Raw genomic sequence first — 23,414 nt, 5'->3', positions numbered from 1 at the left:
AGCAATCTAGCTACCACTTGTTTGTAAGCCTCCCTGTCTTAGTTAACCACCTCTAAAAGCTGAGCCATTTTGTTTGGCTCTGGACAGTATGCCTGTTATTTTCCCTCTCTCATCTTCACTCGTCCTCTAAATAGTTCCTGTGTGAACTAAACCTTTGAACTCCATAAACTGTAAGTGACCTTTTCCATCTAATTCACCCTAACTGCAAAGTAAGGGCTGCCTGTTTTCTTACCCTCCACTTCGACTGCTGAGTTCTTCTCATGGGGTCACTTTTGGTGCTCCTGAGGCTTGGCTGAGACTTTAGTGTGGCAAGACCTGCCCAATGGAACTCCTTGCCACTAGAGGTTGCTTTTAGGCACCTTCTAAAAACTTTATTATTCAGACAGACCATTCAAACGTGAGATTCTTTGTCAAGCGGGTCTTGCTGATGTGTTTGATGTTTTTATTGCATTTTTAGTCTGTTTACTGTCCTGTGATATCTTAAGCGAACGTGGAGTTATGAATATGTAAATATAAATAACAAGCAAATGGGTTCTAAGCTCTTTAGATTGCTGGTCGAACACAGAAGTGAGTGCAAATCATTCTGGTTAGCTCCCATCTTTTCCTCCTGTTTCCTTCGCAGGTCCCTCCAAGTGTGAAACCGAAAGATCCACTGCTATTCGTTTTGAACAGAGTTACAGGCCATCTTGTGATGATAATGGAGCCTATGAGACAACACAGTGCCAGCTGGATGGGCAGTGCTGGTGTGTGGATGCCAATGGGCAAGAACTTCTTGGCACAAGAAAGAAAGGGCAGGATTTATCCTGTGGTATGTAAAACTACAGCCTTAGAACAGCTCTGTTGGGTTATCTGGCCTGTGCTTCATTCTGAAGAACAGGATAGATAAAAGAAGATACAGTCATACCTTGGAAGTTGAACGGAATCCGTTCCAGAAGTCTGTTTGACTTCCAAAACATTCAGAAAGCAAAGCGCAGCTTCTGATTGGCTGCAGGAAGCTCCTGCAGCCAGTCAGAAGCTGTGGAAGCCCCGTCGGACATTTGGGTTCCAAATAACATTCACAAACCAGAACACTCACTTCTGGGTTTGCAGCATTCAGGAGCTAAAACATCTGAGTACCAAGGTGTTCAGGATGCAAGGTACGACTGTACTTCACACACACACACACACACACACACACACACACACACACACACACACTTCAAGTTTATACATTTTGAATTTCAAAACTTGACTTCCTTCCCCCTCTTTCTACGGTTCTTTAAATTTATTTTTAATATCTTCTGCATATCCAAATTAACTTACCGTATTTTTTGCTATATAAGACTCACTTTTTCCCTCCTAAAAAGTAAGGCGAAATGTGTTTGCGTCTTATGGAGCGAATGCAGGCTGCGCAGCTATCACAGAAGCCAGAACAGCAAGAGGGATTGCTGCTTTCACTGCAAAGCGATCCCTCTTGGTGTTCTGGCTTCTGAGATTCAGAATATTTTTTCCCTTGTTTTCCTCCTCCAAAAACTAGGTGCATCTTATAGAGTGAAAAATACGGTAATTTGCTCATTTAGTCATCTTCTTTAAGACCTGCAGGGCCCTAGTGTCTTGTAACACAGCATTCCACCAGATCAGAGCCACGGCCGAAAAAGCCCTGGCTCTGGTTGAGGGCAGCCTAACCTCCCTGTGGCCCGGGATCTTCAGGATGTTTTTGTTTGCAGACCGCAAATTTCTCTGTGGGGCATACCAGGAGAGGCAGTCCCATAGGTTCGAGGGTCCTAGGCCATATAGGGCTTTAAAGGTTAAAACCAACACCTTAAACCTGATCCTGTACTCCACCGGGAGCCAGTGCACCTGGTATAGCACCAGGTGAATATGATCCCATGGCGAGGACCCCGTAAGGAGTCTCGCCACGGCATTCTGCACCCGCTGGAGTTTCTGAGTCAGTCTCAAGGGAAGGCCCACATAGAGTGAGTTACAATAATCAAGTCTGGAGGTGACCATTGCATGGATCACAATGGCAAGGTCAGGACGAGAGAGATGCTTCTGAGGAGCAGTTGCTGGAAGCTACAGGAGGGGAGAGTTCTCTTGTTCTTGGATTCTACTTATAGATTTCCGCAATGCATCTGGTTGGCCACCCTGAGAACAAGATGCTGGACTAGATGGGCCATTGGCCTGTCCCAGCAGACTCTTCTTCTGTTCTTAAGAAAACACATCAAAATCCATTCATTCAATTCATTTGTATACCGCTTTTCCACATGAATGCTCAAAGCAGCTGACCACAAAGAAAGCAGGAATGCATTTCGAAGCCGAGCAATGTAAAACGATTTTGCAACAGCGCAGCAAAACAACACAGTAGCAAATATAATGTGCGATATCGATCTGCCGAGCTTGATCGATGAGCCGTGACCTCTGATTGCTTTATGATCGTCAATCAGCAGTTTATAACGGGTCCGGCACACTTCTTCAAAAGCTGCGCCACTGTTGCTCCCTTCAGGTCACAGCTTAGCAGAGTAGAACACAGCGGTGTAAAGCAGTCTTACTTCCTTCAAGCAAGCATACACAGACAGCTCCGTCTATTTACAGCTCTTTATTGAAACATTTCAGCCATCACTGCTGGCAGCCATTGCAAACATGTCTCTCTCTCTCAGATACACAGAGAGAACAGAAAGTACAGGAACAAGCTCCTCCTCAGCTTCTAAAACTGACGTCAGTAGGTGACGCACTCACTCAGAACACTTAACCATTTAAGTTCTGAACTATCACATATAATAGCATACGAAAAAAAGCAACATTTAAGTATTATTATATATAGTGGTACCTCGGGTTACATACGCTTCAGGTTGCAGACTCCGCTAACCCAGAAATAGTACCTCAGGTTAAGAACTTTGTTTCAGGATGAGAACAAAAATCGTGCAGCGGTGGCGCAGTGGCAGCAGGAGGCCCCATTAGCTAAAGTGGTGCTTCAGGTTAAGCACAGTTTCAGGTTAAGAACAAACCTCCAGAATGAATTAAGTTCTTAACCTGAGGCACCACTGTATTGTTATTTATTAATTTTGTATACCGCCCTATACCCACGGGTCTCAGGGTGATTCAAAAGGGTGGGAAATCACAATATAAAAACATAAAATGCATAATAAAAACAAAAACAACTTAATAAAACATGATTGCAAAAATAACAAGGGAGCTTTAAAGTCCTAGAAACACCCCTCCCATGATGTTTTTCCTTTGGAAAACTTCCCAGTAATCCGGCTTGGACAACTATTACATCTGCTGCATCTTTTCCTTTGTCTAGGCAAGGAACTTACCTGTGTCTCCGAGAGACGGCGAGCTCTCTCCCGGTTGTTTTATGGTCCCATCGGACGCTTTGGCCAGGACCATTTATTCTCCTCTACTCAAGAGCTGCAGCAGATAGCTGAGTCCTCAAGATCTTGTCCTCCATCATTCAAGGAGCTGTTTGTGGATTCTGGCCTGCTGTCTTCCATCATAGACAAACCAAGCGATTCTCAGCTGCTCGCCCTGGAATCCACCATCAGCGAAGCTATCGGAGGGATGTTTCCTTCGAGAGATCTTGCTCGCGTCGCCCTCCGCTTCACCGGCAACCCCAAGCGGTTCCAAGAAAACCTGTTTGGCGGGAAGTTCTTGAAGAACATAGTCCAGTTCAACTTCACAGGAGCCCTTGGCCCCAATGGCAAATTTAATTTGGACCAGTATTTCCGGCAGAGAGGGATGAACGGTGGATTCAGTGAGCTGGCTCGACGACTTTCTCTGGAAATCCCACCGGAGAGCTTCAATCTGAGCCAGCCTCTCGTAGACACTTTTGGCCGCACTGTCAATTTGCAGGATAACCAGAATGCCGTCAGATCTCTAGCTTCTCTCCTTGAAGCCCCAGAGTTCTTTGTGTTTTTGCAACACGTGGTTTCGGTCCCCGAGAGTGTCACCGAAGATTTGGGTGACGTCGCAAGGATCGCGCTGAGATCCAAAGACTGCGCAGAGGAAGGCAACAGTTTGTTTGTCCCGGTTTGCACAGAAGCAGGGAACTACGAAGAAGTTCAGTGCTATGCGGGTGCTTGCTGGTGTGTGGACTCACGTGGCAAAGAGATCCCGGGATCCAGAGTCCGTGGCTCACGCCCAAGGTGCCCCACTCTATGCGAAAAACAGAGGGAGGATCTGCAACGCTTGCAAAGACTCCAGCCAGCCGGTTCTGAGCTGTTTGTTCCTTCATGTACCCAGGAGGGGAACTTCCTGCCGGTTCAGTGCCATGGAAGAAATTGTGTCTGCTTCGATTCTGAAGGCAGGACTATTCCCGGAAAAGGTGCGACTGCTGAACAGCCCTTGCAGTGTAAGTTCCCTATCTTGTATTTCCACATGTGTACATGCTCTGATTTTTCTTTTGCTAAAAGACTCTTGTGTTTTTAGTTTTTAAAGCCCGTCTCTTGCAGCAGTCTAGCTGTGGCATTTTGCTCCAGCTGCCCAAGGGACGCCCCACACAGAGCAAATTGCAGTAGTCAGGTCTTGAGCTTTGTTGTTTAGTCGTTTAGTCGTGTCCGACTCTTCGTGACCCCATGGACCAGAGCACGCCAGGCACTCCTGTCTTCCACTGCCTCCCGCAGTTTTTCAAACTCATGTTTGTAGCTTCGAGAACACTGTCCAACCATCTTGTCCTCTGTCGTCCCCTTCTCCTTGTGCCCTCCATCTTTCCCAGCACCAGGGTCTTTTCCAGGGAGTCTTCTCTTCTCACGAGGTGGCCAAAGTATTGGAGCCTCAGCTTCAGGATCTGTCCTTCCAGTGAGCACTCAGGGCTGATTTCCTTCAGAATGGATACATTTGATCTTCTTGCAGTCCATGGGACTCTCAAGAGTCCAGCACCACGGTCTGCCCTTCCACTGAGCACTCAGGTCTTGAGCTTACCAGTGCTGAAATCCTTCTGGCTGAGTTGCAGCCCTTCTGCTGTGAAGCAGATTCATATTTGGATAAAATCATGTCTGACAAATGACTGAATAAATCTTAGCTGAGCATTAATTTATTAGACAGTCTCTTAGATTTGCAGAAAAATAGAGCCAATTGTTCTGTAGGGGAAATCCAGGTTTTGTTTGATGACACACATGAGAAGCAGAGTAGAAGCCACGTGTGAGAGAAGAAACAATCCTCTTTTTAACATAATATCTGCCACTCGCCATCTTTTTTTTTGTCTGCTCCCCAATTAACCAGGCATACCTTTTAATGATTTTCTTTTACCTCATGATTTTTTATTTTCTTATAGTATTTGTTAGATTTATATACCATCGTTCCTCATAAGATCTCATAAAATACAGGATAAGAACATGAAAATAAGTTAAACAAAATAGCAAAACAGTCCCCCCCCTTCCCACAAACACATTTAAAATGCTGTAGAATCAGCTAAAGGCCCAGTTGAAGGGGAACATTTTTGCCTGGTACCTTAAAATATATAATAAAGGTATCTGGCAAACCTCCCTGGGGAGAGCATTCCACAAATGGGGAGTCACCACAGAGAAGGCCCGTTCTCGTGTTGCCACCCTTTTGAAATAATCTGACCAATGACACAACTGAATGTTGAAATGCTACCTTCAACTCTTTATTGCGTGCTTAGCGGGCCGTGTTGGCTTTGCCTCCTGTAGGTCCAAGTGATTGTCAGCTAGCAGGCGGTCAGGCTTTCCTGAGAACTGTGCAGCAACTTCTGCTGGAACCTTCATCCCTGCCTGAGCTGTCCAGCGTCTACATCCCACAGTGCGGTCTCGATGGTCGGTGGAAACAGGTCCAATGCAATGGCCCCCCGGAACAAACTTTTGAGTGGTATCAAAGGTGGATCAGCCAGAATAATAACGGCAGGGCTCTTCCTTTTGATGACTTGGTGGGCATCCTGCTCAACTATAAAGAGAGATCTCAGCAAAGCTTTGAAGACTTCGTTAAAATCCTTTACAATGCCGGCCACCAGAAGGTCTTTCCAGAGTTTGCCAAATTTCCTTCCTTCGATGTAGTTCCTCGAGACGTGCTGGACGGCAAGAACGCAGGAGATCCATCACTGAATGTCTTGCTGGAGCCGTTCACTTTTTGGCAGCTCCTTCAGGGACACCTCACTCATTACCCAGGATCTTTCGGTGATTTCAGCACCCCGCTAGGACACTTTGACCTTCGCAATTGCTGGTGCGTTGATGAAAGGGGGCAAATGCAGGGAAAAGAAGCCGATGTGAACAAGATCCCAGACTGTAAGTAACTCACCCTAGTCATTAGACCTTGTGCTTAAATTGTAATATAAATGTTCATGCCAACTTTGGCCAACTTGAGGATTTGGAACAGGGCCGGATTTAGGTCTGATGAGGCCCTAAGCTACTGAAGGTAATGGGGCCCTTTATATGTCCAGCTGTCCTTTGTCAACAATAAATTGTTGCTCTTTTTTGTGTTGAATATATGCTATATGGTAATTTATGGACCTAATAGGTATCTAAAGCCATTTGCACATAACAAAATATGTATTTTAACAAAGTAATTGTTGAACTGAAATACAATTAAGAAGAAGTATATTAATAGTGAATTTTATTTTGGGTGGGGGGCAAGAGAGTGAAGCCCTAAGCTATATCTTGTTTAGTTTATACGTAAATCTGGCACCCATTAGGCTCAGCCAGGACAGCCATGATGGGACTTGTAGTCCCAAACAGCCAGAGGACACCAGGTTAGTGAAGACTGGGATCCAGACCAAATCTGGACTGGGCGAAACATCTACAGTGGTACCTCAGTTTTCAAATGTCTCCATTGACTAATGTTTCGGTTTTTGAACGCTGTAAACCCGGAAGTAAATGCTTCAGTTTTCGAATGTGCCTCAGAAGTCAAACATGCCACACAGCTTCTGCTGAGCACAAGATCCTGAGGCCTAGCCGTCAGCTATTGAGTTTTCGGTTTTCGAACATTTCAGAACTCAGACGGTCTTATGGAATAGATTATGTTCGAAAACTGAGGTACCCACTGTACTCTATATTTTGGAGAGATTCTTGTTTCCTATGTATTTGGACGCCTCTTAAGATATGGTAACCAAATTAGCATGATGGCTCCTGAGATCAAGGATCAGGTTTCTGTCTGTACAGTGGTACCTCGGGTTACATACGCTTCAGGTTACAGACTCTGCTAACCCAGAAATAGTACCTCGGGTTAAGAACTTTACCTCAGGATGAGAACAGAAATCATGCTCCAGGGGCACGGCGGAAGCTAAAGTGGTGCTTCAGGTTAAGAACCGTTTCAGGTTAAGAACGGACCTCCGGAACGAATTAAGTACTTAACCCGAGGTACCACTGTATTTAGATTCGGTTGGGTGCCACTTTGAATTGATGCGGTGCACAAAATCTTTCAGAACTACGCTGATTTTTTAGGTTTCTTAGAATTCCTGAGCAGCGCCAAGTATGAGGCTGCTGGTCCGTAATACGATGAACAGCGATTTTGCTGAAGTGGAATCAAGGCAGTATTGCATTTTATGGGTTGGGTACCTGGACTTGGAGGAAGACCTTGGATGACCTAAGTTGCTGAGAGGGCTCAGAGTAGTGGACATTGCAAAGGAATAAATACATGAGCCTGACTCTGCAACTGCTGGAAATTGCTTGCAGGTTTTCAAACGTGCCTTCATATAATAAGGGCTGGGAATATAGCCTTGCATTGTTTTTAAAGAGGAAGGACCAAGGAGTGAACAAGGGATATTCAGTCCTTAGGAATCTCTTCCCTAGTCCTCTGGGGTGTGCTCTGACACAGGATATGTGACAGTTGTGTCTGCCGTGCTACATACAAGATTAATATAAAGTTTATGGCAGTCTCTCATCTCCATGAGAACGCTAAGGATATATATCCAGACAGTGGAAACAGAAGGAAATGTAAGAATAAATGAGAATCTGAGGCCAAATACATTTCCTCTTTGTTCCATGAGTTCACTCTGATTGCTATTCCGTTCCTCCTAACCGGCAGTTTAACTAGGAGGATTTCTACAATTAATTCTGGACCGGCATATGAAGAGCTGTGGCGGATTAGTCCAGCCTCCTGTTTTCCTTTTTTATATGTATAATTTTTTGCATTAGTTTTACACAACAAACGTGACATAATCAACATTAAAAAAGGGTTTGTTTGAAACTTCAGGCCTCTTTCCTTCCTTCCATGGGTTTCAATTCTAAATTTTATTCCTGCATCTTTTACTGTAATCTATCTGTCATATAAACTATCTGTCATGTAATCTATCTTTCGATTTCCCGTGACGGGGTGAGCTCCTGTTGCTCGGTCCCTGCTCCTGCCAACCTAGCAGTTCGAAAGCACGTCAAAGTGCAAGTAGATAAATAGGTACCACTCTGGCGGAAAGGTAAACAGCGTTTCCGTGCACTGCTCTGGTTTGCCAGAAGCGGCTTAGTCATGCTGGCCACATGACCCAGAAGCTGTACGCCGGCTCCCTCGGCCAATAAAGCAAGATGAGCACTGCAACCCCAGAGTCAGTCACGCCTGGACCTAATGGTCAGGGGTCCCTTTACCTTTTTATCTGTCATATAATCATAGTATCCAAAATTCATATTACTTTATAAGTGTCATTATTCCTGCCAACGATTTCAACTGTTTACAGTGGTCTCTCAGTTATGTTAGAAAATTATTCCAGTCTTTTAAGAATACTTGGTCTTCCTGGTTTCTGATCTTTCCCGTCTGTCTCGCCATTTCTGCATATTCCACCAGCTTGGTCTGTCACTCTTCTCCTTTCGGTACTTCTTCTTCTTTCCATCTCTGGGCTAGAAGCATCCTTGCTGCTGTCGTTGCATACACAAACAGTATTTTCTTTTCTTTTGGTAGTTCTGCACCTATAATACCTAACAAAAAAGCCTCTGGTGGTACCTTAGGTTACACACATTGGTACCTTAGGTTACATACGCTTCAGGTTACAGACTCCACTAACCCGGAAATTGTGATTCAGGTTAAGAACTTTGCTTCAGGATGAGAACAGAAATTGTGCTCCGGCGGCGCGGCAGCAGCGGAATGCCCCTTTAGCTAAAGTGTTGCTTCAGGTTAAGAACATTTTCAGGTTAAGAACGGACCTCCAGAACGAATTAAGTACTTAACCCGAGGTACCACTGTAATTTTCTTTCAACGAACAGCAGGCTGTAAACTTCAAATCCTCTTTCCATAACTGTTCCCATGATGTTCCTGCTTTCCACGTTTATAGACTGCCACTTGATGGCAGTTGTCTTCTCCAGCTCTCCTTCCATGGCACTCATATACCGAGGGCTGCTGACCAGCTCTGAGGGCAGCTCATAAAGTAAAGGTAAAGGGACCCCTGACCATTAGGTCCAGTCGTGGCCGACTCTGGGGTTGTGGCGCTCATCTCGCTTTATTGGCCGAGGGAGCCGGCGTACAGCTTCCGGGTCATGTGGCTGGCATGACAAAGCCGCTTCTGGCGAACCAGAGCAGCGCACGGAAATGCCGTTTACCTTCCTGCCAGAGCGGTACCTATTTATCTACTTGCACTTTGACATGCTTTCGAACTGCTAGGTTGGCAGGAGCTGGGACTGAGCAACGGGAGCTCACCCCATTGCGGGGATTCGAACCGCCGACCTACTGATCTGCAAGTTCTAGGATCTGTGGTTTAACCCACAGCGCCACCTGCATCCCTCTAACACCCCATACTGCGCTGCAAACTGGGATGTCCTCTGTTTAAAATTTTGATTCTGCTATGGATAATGACTGGCTGGGAAGGAAGGAAGGAAGGAAGGAAGGAAGGAAGGAAGGAAGGAAGGAAGGAAGGAAGGAAGGAAGGAAGGAAGGAAGGGTCCCATTTTAACATTTAAAGTTAGGACTAGTAGTCATCTTTTTAAAACAAGTTTTTATTAAGGCTTTTCATAATACAGTGCACTATAAAACAGAATAGTCTGTACAAAAGCAAAAGCAGAAAGAGAAAGGAAAATGCAAAGTCCTCTCTCTCAAAGGTAGATCTTAACCCTTATCTCACACTGAGAGGGGTGGACCCTCCTAACTCTCACCTGATAGCTTCCCTTTCTTCTCCTAGCCTCTCCCCCCACAAAATTCTTCCCTTTCCTGCCCCCCGTGATTTGCATTGTGCTTCCATTGCGCTGAAATGAATAAGGTTGAATAACATGTAAGTTAAAATGTAAGTTAAACAATGAATCACGTAAATAGCATAATTCAACCACTGCCGACAGAGAAGTGAATATTGTAATTTTCAGTGGAAAGCAAACTGCAGTGGAAGGGAGACAGCGTTGCACGCAATATATACAGGGAGGAACGGAAACCAATGCCTTCTTACACCTGTAACAATACTTTCCCCTTCTGACAGGCCCTGGAGAGTGTGAAGCCACCAAGCGAGACGCCATGCAGTTCGTTAGCAAAGTGGAGCAACTCATTAAGGACTCCAACAGCTCCCACTTTCCTTTGGGGCAGAGTTTTTTAGTAGCGAAAGGCATCACACTGACAGACGAAGAGCTCCTGAGTAATATTTCTCCGTCGGCGAGCATCACAATTTCAGAAGGGTTGCTGACCGGAAGCGATTACGCCATTCGGCTGGCTGCGCAATCAAGTATGTTTGGAATGGGGGTGGGAGGGTGGGAGAATCGTCTCTGTCGATCTGGTGAAACAGATGTTATTTTTGGTGGGGGGGGGACTTAGAGATAACCAGATTACAGGAGAGTTAGATAACCAGTCAGGCCCTTGGGTGATCTTGAAGAAGCTGGTTCTGGTTTCCCATTTGCCAGGGGGTGGGGGAATAATACAAAAGATGGCGCTCCATGGCATCTTGGGGAAGGGCTGGGAAAGACCTCTTTCTGAAACCCTGGAGAGCCATTGCCAGTTAACGAAGACCAGGACAGCCAATGTGGTACTCTTCAGATGTTGAGGGCTGTTATGTATGTATTGTATGTATGTGTGTATGTATGTGTGTGTGTGTGTGTGTATGTATGTATGTATGTATATATGTATGTATGACATTTTCATCCCGCCGTTTTTTCCATGGAGCCCAAGGTGGCATAAGCACCTTGCCATTGCTCTGCTGAACATCAACCTCTCCCAAAACTGGGGAAAACAACTACTGGGGCTAAAATACAATAGGAAATAGACCATGGCAAACACCCACTTTCCCAGGCTTTCTCAGCTAGATAAATTAGTCTTTGCCACCGGTGTCCATTTTGTCTTGTTTTAGTTTTGTTTCAAATGTATCTGGGTTTTTTTTAAAAAAAACAAAATACCCCCCTGGGTTTTTTGTCGTTTTGATTGTACATCGCCTTGAGATGATGTTGTAGATGGCAATTAATAAATTGCTGTTAACAATGTGTGAGGTAGCAGTTAAAGCATTGAGCCTAAGACCTGGGAGACTTGGGTTCAAATTCCCCACTCAGCCATTAAGCTTGCCAAGTGACCTTGGACAGTCATGGCCTCTCCAGCAAATGTATCTCACAAAGGTATTGTGAGGATAAAATGAAGAGGGGAAGAACCATGCAGGTCACCTTGGAGAAAATGTGTCATTTGACCTTGGAGGGAAGTCATGTCACAGATTCAACAACAACAATAACAATAACAACAAATTTTTATTTATATCCCACCCTCCCCAGCCGAAGGCCAGGTGGAACAGCTCTGTCTTGCAGGCCCTGTGGAAAGATGTCAAGTCCCACAGGGCCCTAGTCTCTTATGACAGAGCGTTCCACCAGATTGGGGCCACGGCCGAAAAAGTCCTTGAGGCCAGCCTAACTTCCCTGTGTCCTGAGATCTCCAAGATGTTTTTATTTGAAGACTGTAAGGTCCTCCGTGGGACATACCAGGAGAGGTGGTCCCGTAGGTACGAGGGTCCTAGGCCATATAGGGCTTTAAAGGTTAAAACTGGCACCTTAAACCAGATCCTGTATTCCACCGGGAGCCAGTGCAGCTGGTATATCACCAGGTGAATGTGATCCCGCGGTGAGGACCCTGTAAGGAGTCTCACCATGGCATTCTGCACCCGCTGGAGTTTCTGGGTCAGTCTCAAGGGCAGCCCTGCGTAGAGTGAGTTACAATAATCAAGTCTGTCTAGTTGTCCACAGCTATTTATGAATCTGCAGGAAAGCAGCTTGCTTGTCTACCTGTCCATGCCTACTGAGATCATGTGCTTTTGTTCCTTGTTTTTCTTTGAAGCCTTGCAATTCTATTGGAGGAGTTTCTCCGCATCCCAGAATTCCTCAGGAGAGGCTGTGCGCCTGGGATTTCAGCCTTACATCCCCCAGTGTGATGGGTTGGGGAACTGGCTACCTGTCCAGTGTTATGACAGCTCAGGTGAGAGAGAGGGCAAAAAAAGCCAGTTGGCAGCGCTTAGGACAGCTGAGGAGTCCTAGGCCATAGATAGTGCCTGTGGCCCCTCTTCATTTACTGACCCTCAAAAGATTCTGTTGAAGAACCGTTTGAGGAGGGGGTTCGACAGGACTGGTGAGGGGTGTGATATGATGGGGGAGACTTAAGACCTGGACACAGAAGCCTGGAGAGGGCTGCATTTGGCCCTCTGTTCCCTACCCTGGCTAACTTTTCTGTGGTTGGTATATCAGCTATTGGTAAGGGTTGCCACCATTACTCTGCCCACTTTTCCCTCTGGCTCCACCAAGGGACGTGGGTGGCGCTGTGGTCTAAACCACCGAGTCCCTTGGGCTTGCCATTCGGAAGGTCAGTGGTTGGAATCTAGCAAACTGCCAATTTAGCAGTTTGAAAGCACACCAGTGCGAGTAGATAAATAGGTACCACTGCGGCGGGAAGGTAAACGGTGTTTCCGTGCGCTCTGGGATTCATCATGGTGTCCTGTTGCACCAGAAGCAGTTTAGTCATGCTGCCCACATGACCCGGAAAGCTGTCTGTGGACAAACTCTGGCTCCCTTGGCCTGAAAGCGATATGAGCACCGCAAGCCCATAGTCGCCTTTGACTGGACTTAACCGTCCAGGGGTCCTTTACCTTTTTACCCTTACCTTTACCTTACCACCAGCATGCGGCCCCCAGAAGTTGCTCACAAAGCAATGTGGCCCTCAAGCTGGGGAAAAAAGATTCCCTGTTCCTGCTTTTAAAAACCAGGTCTTCTTGCCAATAATTTTTCACCACAAGGGAATGGAACCTGTAAAAGGTTGCCCCCTGGGACTTGCTCATAGCGCTTGGGGAAGCGCAGAGTGCAAAACCAGCATTGCATTTCTTTGCAAGTGCTGGGGAATCAGCACATCCTTTGCAGGATTGACTTCTGCTGGAAGAGAGAGAAATGGAGACTGTGCCTTTGTAATATCAGTTCATCTATAAATACACAAGTTAGGAAAGGATGATTGTGGGCATAGCAACCAATTGAGACGATGCCGAGAGCTAGTTCGGTGCAATTTATTCCATTATTTCGAACCTGTTGTCCAATTCCATCCACTGCAATTGAGTGCGCCAGGGTATCTGACTGTCGCAGATATTAGATATATGTTTTGTTGCATCTTAGGTCACTGCTGGTGTGTGGATGAGAGAGGACGCTATATATCGGATTCCCTGGTGACGCGCTCAACACAGCTGCCCCAGTGTAAGTCGTATTCCTCTTTCAAAGCTTTGTCCTTGTCATAGAATCTTAGAATTGTAGGGATCCTAAGGAAGAAGAAGAAGAGTTTGGATTTGATATCCCACTTTATCACTACCCGAAGGAGTCTCAAAGCAGCTAACAATCTTCTTTCCCTTCCTCCCCCACAACAAACACTCTGTGAGGTGAGTGGGGCTGAGAGACTTCAGAGAAGTGTGACTAGCCCAAGGTCACCCAGAAGCTGCAGGTGGAGGAGCGGAGACGCGAACCCGGTTCACCAGATTACAAGTCTACAGCTCTTAACCACTACACCACACTGGCTCTAGGGTCATCTAGGCCAACCAGATTACAAGTCTACAGCTCTTAACCACTACACCACACTGGCTCTAGGGTCATCTAGGCCAACCAGATTACAAGTCTACAGCTCTTAACCACTACACCACACTGGCTCTAGGGTCATCTAGGCCAACCAGATTACAAGTCTACAGCTCTTAACCACTACACCACACTGGCTCTAGGGTCATCTAGGCCATCTAGGCAAGGCAGGAATCTGTACTGTATTTTTCACTGTATAACACGCCCTCATGTATAAGCAGACCCCTATTTTTTGAACCGCAACAAAATTTTATGGGGAGAAAATTGCCCAAAACTGTTGAGCTTTCTTGTGTGTGGGGTGTGTGTGTCACCGCAACTGGTTCCACACACGCCTTGCCGCTGCCATAACTACTACGACCAATTGCCGCAGCCACAGCCAATCACCAGCAGCCCTTGCCACAGCAACCATTCACATGCCCAATCGCCGCTGCCAATCTTCTGCTGGCTGTTGCCACCAATCTCCCATTGGCCCACTGCTATCCATGTATAAGATGACCCACATCAATGAACCAATGCCATGCCTTCAGGGAGCATATTTCACACACACACACACACACACACACACACACACACCTTTCCCTCTGGCTCTGTTGAAGTCATCAAAGTTACTCTAGGGATGGGTTTGACTCCTTACTGCTTTCCCTGTGTGTCTGAATTTGCAACTACTTGCTGTGGTAATACACTTGGCAGGATTGCATCCTTAGTTTTCAGTCCCTGCAGCTGTCATCCCATCTGCATGGGGGAACAAGCAACTGACTATGCACGGTGATATTCTGACTGGAACTTTCATGACTGACCAAGACTTTTACTTTAATGCAGGTCAGACGCCATGTCAACGCTCCCAAGCGAATGCCTTAATCTCTGGCTGGAGACGGACTGGACTGACGTTTAATGTTACTTCAGCAGACCTGTTTGCTCCCTCCTGTGCAGAGGCAAGTCCAGTAGCACTGAAACCTTGGGGATTTTTTACTCTGGTTTATAGGAATTAGCGGACTGCAATCTGAACTGTGCACATTTCCAATCTGAATTTTGGAAAATGTGCATTTCGTTTTTGGGTAGGGATGAAATAAATCCAGTCCCGGTGATTTGTGGGATGGAACAAAGTGTCCCTTACAATTCACCTCCACCTTAGTAAATAGTGAAGTCAGGGATAAGTCACCCATTTTTAAGAAGGACACAAATCCAATGAACTATTTAGGAGGCTCCTTCCTTCCTTCCTTCCTTCCTTCCTTCCTTCCTTCCTTCCTTCCTTCCTTCCTTCCTTCCTTCCTTCCTTCCTTCCTTCCTCCCTCCCTCCCTCCCTCCCTCCCTCCCTCCCTCCCTCCCTCCCTCCCTCCCTCCCTCTTGCTTCCTGTGCTGTTGGTGGTTGCTATTGGCAAGCTGTGTCAGTTTGCATTTCTTAGTGCAGAAAGGATTGATCTGATGTGTAGAGATCTTTCCTCTTCTGGCTAATTCAAGAGGGTTTCGGAACCTCTCTGTGTGAAAGAAACATGCAGAAGGTTCATGATGTTTGGGTGATTCCTTCAGAGAAGCTGAGTACAGCTGGCTTAAACTGGTTCTCTTATCTCTTTCTGTCAAGGTCATGCTGACTATAAAATAAGGCCAGAAAGAGCCTTGGGTTTCACTTTCTCTCTTTTCCTTCTGGTGTGGTGTTCTGTACATAGATAGTGTTAAGGTTCAGACTTATTATAAGTTATTGTAAATTTAAGTTAAGTCTGCTGCAACTGGATTTCTTATGGACAGTGCCTGTCCTGAATGTATTGGATTTGTGACCGTGATGCTCATTTATCTTCAGTAGCAGTAAAGGTTTACTGGATGAAATATTGATTGCCTCTGGTCTATTTTTTTGGGAATCCTGCAATGTGTTTAAATTTTTGCTCTGCTAACAATACATTGGAATCTGCTCTGGGTCAATATTGAGTAGAATTCCATGACAAGCTGCCCATTTGAGGTTGAAGAGAGAGCAGAATCCTATAGCGTAAGCAGAAGTCTTTGAGCAAAAGGGATAATTTGTTAGATGCAACCCACCATTTCTCAGATAACGGTCCTTAGATAAATAGCAGCCTTACAGAAGGCTTCTCGTTCTGCAACGATAACGCAGCTGCTTCCTTCTAGACTGGTGCCTATGCTGTGCTACAGAAGTCAGAAACCAGGGCCTGGTGTGTGGATCCAACATCTGGCGAAGCCTTTCACCAGAGCGACATTGATGCAAATGGCAGAGCTCACTGTAAGTACCTTCTTTACCTTTCCTTCTGGTCTGGGGATGGACGAACCTGTCAATTTCAGTTTATTTGTGAAAATTCTTCAGCATCTCAGTGCACTTTTCTTGTCAGTGTGTTATAGTTAATTTCTCCTAATATGCCTGCAGGGATTTTTTTCAGCCGGAACTCTCTGGAACTCAGTTCCGGCACCTCTCAGGTGGGTGCCAATTGCCATTCTAAGAGAAGGAGGGAGGCATTCATGGGTAGTTCCACCACCTTTTTTACTAGAAAAATTGTAGGAATCAAGCCTTGTCAGAGGAATGTGGCACTCTCCAGGCACCCGGCTAGATTTCCTGTTGACCTCCCCGTCTGCGACTCCCGGCAGGATACAGGCGAGGTCTCTATCGGCGATCCTCCTCAAACGTGAGAAGAACACACCACTCCTCCCTCCTCCTTGCCTTTCCCAGGGAGGGGAAAGAGACAGACAGAAATATATTTACATGCCTTTATTTCTGTCTTTGCAGCAGTACAGAGAAAACATGTCTGCACTCTCTAAACACCAACAGCAGAGAGAGTTAGGACTCCACCCCTGTACTTCCAGTACAGGTCAGATGTCACTCTGAGCTAACATCTGGTGCTCAGTACAGTGAATAGACTGCCCCTTTATTCCCACGGTACAGTCACAAACATCAACACCCTGTTTGGCTTTCCAGCCAGCTGCAGCTCACTGCTGCATTGCTCCTTTTTCGTAACACTGTAATCACTGTAAAGCGGCACCTCGGGTTACAACCACTTTGGGTTACAAACTCGGCTAACCCAGAAGTAGCTGCTCCAGGTTGCGAACTTTGCCACAGGATGACAACAGAAATCATACAGTGGCAGTGCTGCGACAGTGGGAGACCCCATTAGCGAAAGCGCACCTGAGGTTAAGAACGGTTTTGGGTTAAGAACGGACCTCCGAATTATGCCCTTCCAGCCGTGATGAACCTCCGACCTCTGGTGCGACGTAAATCAGCGACTCAGACTTCAAATCCTGAGCACGCTATATTAGCAGAGCATACTGCGCAAAGAGAAGTGGCGTGAGGTTTGTAGAAACATACTATGAAGCTATGGATTTATTAAGCATAAATCATGACAAAGAAAACATGTCATCTCTCGTCTCCTCAGAGAGAGAGTCAAAAGCAAAAGGTATACACAACAGAAGTTCCCAGCAAACTGCGCTGGAACGTAAACAGACATGTGACATGTAACAATCTCACACGTCTGCAACTTAAGGTGAAATAGAATTTTCCAACAGGTACCACTGTATACATGTTTTTGTCAGCAATTCTACCTAATATAATGCATTTCTGTATGTTATTTCCATTAACAGATGCATTTTTATCTCGTGAACAGCCTTGAGACTTGTGGGTAGAGGGTGGTAAACAAATTTAATTAATGATAATGATAATATTTTGATACACTGTCTGTTAAGGGCCACCTAATCCCTTCTATCCTTGCCCAATCATTGAGCTCTTTGGGGGAGTCACTGTTAATGCTCCCCCCTGAGCCCAGATGCACAACTCATCTTTGCCCATAGCCATGCATCTAGCCTTACAGGGCTCTTTATCACCATCTCTCTCTTCCTCTTCAAAAGGCCCCAGTTACTGCAAGATGCTGGAGTCCAAGGCTCTCTTGCGGGAAATGGGTCGAGGTTACATCCCTCAGTGTGAAAGCAGCAGTGGGGGGTTCTCACCCGTGCAGCGGACCGAAGACCAGGAAAGCAGCTGGTGTGTCTTTGAGAACGGAGAGGAGGTTCCTGGAGCACGAATCAATGGAAAGAAGCTTTCATGCGAACGTGAGTGAAATTGGAAGTCTGGGCAGTTTTGTGCTTTCCTCGGAGCGGTTGTGGCCAATCTGCACACTGGGAAATGCTGGTTTGCATTGCGTGGATTCATGTGGGAACTTTGAGAATTTAACGATACATATATATATCCAGATCTGGATTGATAGAATGGGTGGATGGATAGATAGATATCTGAGTTCTAACGCTTAGGATTCCGGAGAAAGTATTGACAATGAGACTTTTCTGCTTGTTGACTGAAAAGCTAGTTAAGCAGTGCCAGACTTGAAATAAGGAGACCTGCTGTCCTGTGCTGGTGGTGGTTGCTCGTGAGTAACCAGGCTCGTGAGTAACCTGTCTTTTACAGGTTTTATTGGTGCAAACTATTTACAGTGCATAGCCACAAAGTTCACGTCCGTCTTAGGCACTTGCAGATTCTGGGAGTGGCCCCTTCCGGTTTCTCCCCTGAAATAAGAACTTATACACCCCAACTCTCCGCCTCCCCTCATTACATTTCACCCCTCTGCACAATCTGGGTGATGGAAACGGCATGTGTGCCTCCTGGCCAGCCGGGCTAGGTGAGGCGCTTGGGCTCTCAGCAGCATCTTTGTTTTTGTTTTTTTAATAATAATATTTATTAACAGTTTAAACACTACAAAAGAAAAAAAATTAAACAATACAATACAATACAAAAACAAAGACACTGCATAATACTAACACTAAGACATTAAACTAACAAAACAAAACAAAAACAATTTAAAACACATCCAATAATTTCAGTATCTTATCTTTCATTCACTTGTTTCAACGACCTCCTCACACCTCCCTTTTTGTATTCCACTTCAGTTAACTGTTTCAGCAATTCCTTTCCTTCTTCCTCTGTTTTCTGTCCTGTAATTTATCTTAACATATTCTAACCTTATTTTTCCCTTTAATACATTAGTAATCTATTTGTACTTAGTTCCTTGTAACATTTCTACTAAAGCCATATAACTTCGTTCCAACATTTTTCTAACATTCATTGATTTTACAGTATTTCTGTAAATAATCTTTAAACTTTTTCCAGTCTTCTTCCACCGACTCTTCTCCCTGGTCTCGGATTCTGCCAGTCATTTCCGCCACTTCCCTCAGCAGCATCTTTGAGCCCTCCCTTTGCTTGGCTGGCCCAGGAAGCTGCTATTGGCTGGAAGGCTGTCAGGTGACCCTTCCCTGGTTCCAGTGGTGACATGCCAGTTGGTGGCTCTCAGGGCCAGTCCATATATATATGTATAGCAGAACCAAATGATAAAGCTTTTTCCTGGACTGTAGTTCTTCAGACTACAGGTGGAGGTTGATGTGGTCAAAATGCTCTCTTGCCCTGCAAATCCCTCCCCTCAGTGGGAAGAGTTCAACCTAACCTTCTCCTTGGTATGCTATTTTCCCATTCTATGCATGGCACAAACTCCTTCCTTGGACTAAATGACTCCCAATATAACCAAAGCTATTATTCTAATTTGCATATAATCCTGAACAGATGACATAGACCCCTTTGTAAGCCCTATAAAATCTGATTGCAGTACAGACTTATGAAGGTACTTAAATCCATACACTCCAACATTTTCCTAAAGAAAATAGGGATGCCCTATTCCACCACCACCACCACCACCATTATTATTATTATTATTATTATTATTATTATTATTATTATTATTATGTATCCTGCCCATCTGGCTGGGTTGTCCCAGCTACTCTGGGCAGCTTCCAACATATATAAAAACTTAATAAAGCATTAAACATTTTTAAAAACCTTCCCTGTACAGTGCTGCCTTCAGATGTATTCTAAAGGTTGCACAGTTACTTATGTCCAGTCCTTCCCCCCCCCCCCAAAAAAAATGTTTAGGGGTACTCTCATTTTGACTCACGAAAATCACCATTTTATAGTTCAAACTGGGAAAAACAAATACAGTAAATGGACAAAAGTACAAAGATTCACAACATGTTTAGGGGTATGTGTACCCCTCTGTCCCCCCAGAAAACCCCCCAGCTTATGTCCTTGGCTCGGGGGTCACATAACTCCAGACCCTCCAACATTTCTCTGATGAAAATAGGGACGTCCTAAGGAAAAGCGAAACATTCTGTGATCAAAGAAAAAACTGGGACGGCTTCTGCAAATCCTGGACTGTCCCTAGGAAGTTGGGACACTTGGAGGGTCTGTAAATCTGTTGGGTTTTGGAAATGAGTTTATGGGTTCTCCTGCAATTAATCTGAAGCTTCGTTATTCTAACACCAAAAATCCAAATTTCAAAATCCTATTCAGTGGCCAGTTTTGACTAAGGTTTCAATTCCGAGATCTGTGTGAGATTCTTATTTTGTCTCGTTCCTCACTCCCACCCCTTCCAGTGTGGAGAGCTAGTGGTTAAGAGCGGTGGACTCATAATCTGGTGAACCGGGTTCGCTTCCCCGCTCCTCCACATGCAGCTGCTGGGTGACCTTGGGCTAGTCACACTTCTCTGAAGTCTCTCAGCCTCACTCACCTCACAGAGTGTTTGTTGTGGAGGAGAAAGGAAAGGAGAATGTTAGCCACTTTGAGACTGCTTCAAGTAGTGATAAAGCAGGATATTAAATCTAAACTCTTCTTCTTCCAGTTTACTCTGAGGAGAAAGCCAGCAACAAAGCAAAAGCCTGTTTGCAATTTTGGGCATGACTTGAAGATGGGAACACGGGCTGTCGGCAAATGTGACAGCTGGGGTGGGAAAGAACAATAAACCCATCCTCTTTATCACAAGAGGCATCTTAAGATAGACGAGTAGTAACTGTGGAATGCCCATTGCGTCCAATGAGGTTTCCATTAAACTAATCAGTTCCGTATGAGGGAGATTCCCCCGATGGTCATTTTGCTCCGTGCATCTAGCCTAGTTAGGAAAATCCAGCATTTTCATGTTGCTGTACATGTTGGGGATTTTAACGCCACGTATCTTAGTACACACACCACCACCCACATCCCCACTCGCTGTGCACATTTGCCAGGAGAGGAAATTAAAGAAGTCTTGATCTACAGATGCAGGGAGAATGGGATGGAAAAATGATAAAGTGGCTGAGTAAACTGTACCACTGCAGCCTGCAAAAGGTTAGGTGGGAGAGAGCACGTTTCTGAATGCTCTCCCACGGATCCTCGCAAGATGAAAGCTAGCACAACAGGGAGACGTGTTCCTGATAAGCCATCTCATTCTTCTGCTACCTTTTTTTGTTTGTAAGGGATTATCTTCTCGTGTGGAAATGTTTCAAAAACGCTATTCCTGCAGGCCTAAATGATATAGGAATGTGCAAGAACTGAGAGCGGCTGTAAAAATTAGCAGGACTTTTTCTCTCTCATACACAATTTTAGATTCTAAAGCACCCTGAAGATAGGGTGAAGCATGGTTACTTCATCAGTGTTTTTTTTTAAAAAATAATAATAAATAATTGCTGTTTTCCATGGTTTTTTACTCTTTTATGCCATTTTTATTGTATCTTGTACATCACCTTGAGATTCGCATATGGAAGGCGGTTAATCCATTTATGAAAACAATATCATTCTTGTTCATGTAGGCTATTCTCATTAGCTTGGATCACAGTCCATGGTGTAATTTCCGGCCTTTGTCTGTTAATAAGACGGCGTAGGATTTGTCCTGTGTATAGTTAACATTGTGGGAACACTTTTAGGAAATCTGATTGCATTTCTCTCAAAGTATGCCTTTGGTCTGAATTATTGCTAAGCTGCTTTTGCCACTCACGGCTTCGTAATTCGATTTGAGACAACTTGTGTATAACTGTTACTGTCGATGTCTTTCCTAGGTCCTCGGTGCCGCCTGCCTTTCGATGCCCCTTATGTCACCAACGGTGGCGTTTTCTGCGGTGTCTCCGATGACGCTCCGACGACTCAGAAATGCCGAGTGATTTGCTCTCCAGGCTTCCACAGTGTCAGAGAAGAGATGCTGCTCTGTGATACGGAGACTGGCCTCTGGCTTGGAGATCCAGCCCATTCCCAGACCTGCCAGAGTAAGTGCAGAAGTTAAGCATTTGCTGAGTTGGTCGGAGGTTCTGCTGGGCTGTGGCTAGTAGAGAATTAACCATGAAAAAACTAGATTTTAGTCCATTGGGTAGGGTTTATTTTGTAGCCTTCATTGTGCTCCCATTCTTTTTTGATTGCGTCGAGGGGTTTGTGGGATTCTGGAGCAGAGACCTGTCAGGAGTGACTGTGGTCCACTGGTACTAAACCATACGGGAAGCAGCCTTACTAGAAAAGCTAACCAACAGACCAGTGGCGTAGCGTGGGTTGTCAGCACCCGGTGCAAGGCAAGTAATTTGCACCCCCTAACCTGTGGATTTGCGCCCCCTAACCCGTGGAGTTGCACCCCCTAACCCTAACCCCCAGATGTTGCGCCCGGTGTGGCCGACCCCCCACGCTATGCCACTGCAACAAACTGACACTGACACGGGGACAAATAAAAGAGGATGCCTGGGATGGGCACACTCCCGAAAGTGGCGGGGTGCGGAGAATGTTAATTTCCGTTTGCCACTGAGCAGTGCTTTGGAGTCACAAGACTCTGTTTACATTCCACACATTCCATACTGTTGGAAGTCTCATGGGATACGGGAGACGGATGTGACGTACTGGTTTCCTGTTCCTTTGTTGTTCAGTTGCTCTCTGCTCTCACAAAGAGAGGATGTGGTTTTGGTCTGCATAGTTAGCAATAAAACTCTTTGCAATGTACCCATAAATCTCATCACTTCCGCGTGCTGCTTTGATTCTCTGCTGAATGGGGGATGTGCCTGGAGCCTTATCAGAGGCTCAGGTCATCAATCACGTCGGGGGACTCGGCCGGAGGAAGATGAGCTTTATCGAATGGAGATCCCAACAGAGAGTGCCCTCCCAGGCGTGGGATGGCCGCTTGGGTTCACGGAGTGGTGCATGCACCCTGCAGTCAGGGTGAGCCACCCATGGTGGACATTCGGCCTGCCGCCCGCCTGCGACTCCCAAGCCTCCCCCAAGCTGTCAAAATGAAGGGGAAAAGGGGGGGGAAATGCCACTGGCAAAGCTGCATAGCACCCCTTCCCCCGATGGCTCAGGGTAGGCTTGGGAGCTGCAGGTGGGCGGCGCGCCAAATGTCACCCCCTAAGCGAAGACACCCAGAAATTATGCAACTAACAATGCAATTTTCATTGTTTTAAGTTGTTTTAAACTCTGTGAGTAAAACTTTCGAACCATATTTTTGGACTGGGGATTTTCTATTTCAATGCAAGCGTCAGTTTTTATTCATCCAGCAGCTTCCGCATGCATAATATTAACAATCACAACAGACTTGCCTCTATTGCTTAGAGTAACACTGAATTCAAGTCCCGTTGATTTCTATGGGTCTACTAAAAGTACGACCTAAGCCTTGATCCAGTCCATTATCTTTTAAGATCGCTCCCTTTGCTAATGTTTTAGAAGTCTACAGGAGCAGATGGAAGAGGAAGCTCTGTTGCTCCAGCCTG

At 45.6% G+C, this 23,414-nt stretch overlaps 1 protein-coding gene across 1 annotated transcript in view; it reads left to right on the top strand.

Moving 5' to 3' along the window:
- Positions 1-23,414, top strand: part of TG (thyroglobulin) — a 171,829-nt gene that overhangs the window by 5,572 nt on the left and 142,843 nt on the right. Inside the window, exons 5-14 of the mRNA XM_081919979.1 lie at positions 623-808; positions 3,281-4,327; positions 5,625-6,212; positions 10,310-10,549; positions 12,133-12,270; positions 13,449-13,526; positions 14,715-14,827; positions 16,011-16,122; positions 17,733-17,933; positions 21,732-21,935. Of these exons, the coding sequence (XP_081776105.1) occupies positions 623-808; positions 3,281-4,327; positions 5,625-6,212; positions 10,310-10,549; positions 12,133-12,270; positions 13,449-13,526; positions 14,715-14,827; positions 16,011-16,122; positions 17,733-17,933; positions 21,732-21,935 (2,907 nt within the window). The remainder of the gene's footprint in view (positions 1-622; positions 809-3,280; positions 4,328-5,624; positions 6,213-10,309; positions 10,550-12,132; positions 12,271-13,448; positions 13,527-14,714; positions 14,828-16,010; positions 16,123-17,732; positions 17,934-21,731; positions 21,936-23,414) is intronic.

This window comes from Podarcis melisellensis (assembly GCF_964234715.1).
Source record: "Podarcis melisellensis genome assembly, chromosome: 7".
In the NCBI taxonomy this organism is placed as follows: domain Eukaryota; kingdom Metazoa; phylum Chordata; class Lepidosauria; order Squamata; family Lacertidae; genus Podarcis; species Podarcis melisellensis.
This window is presented reverse-complemented; position numbering and strand designations above follow the sequence as displayed.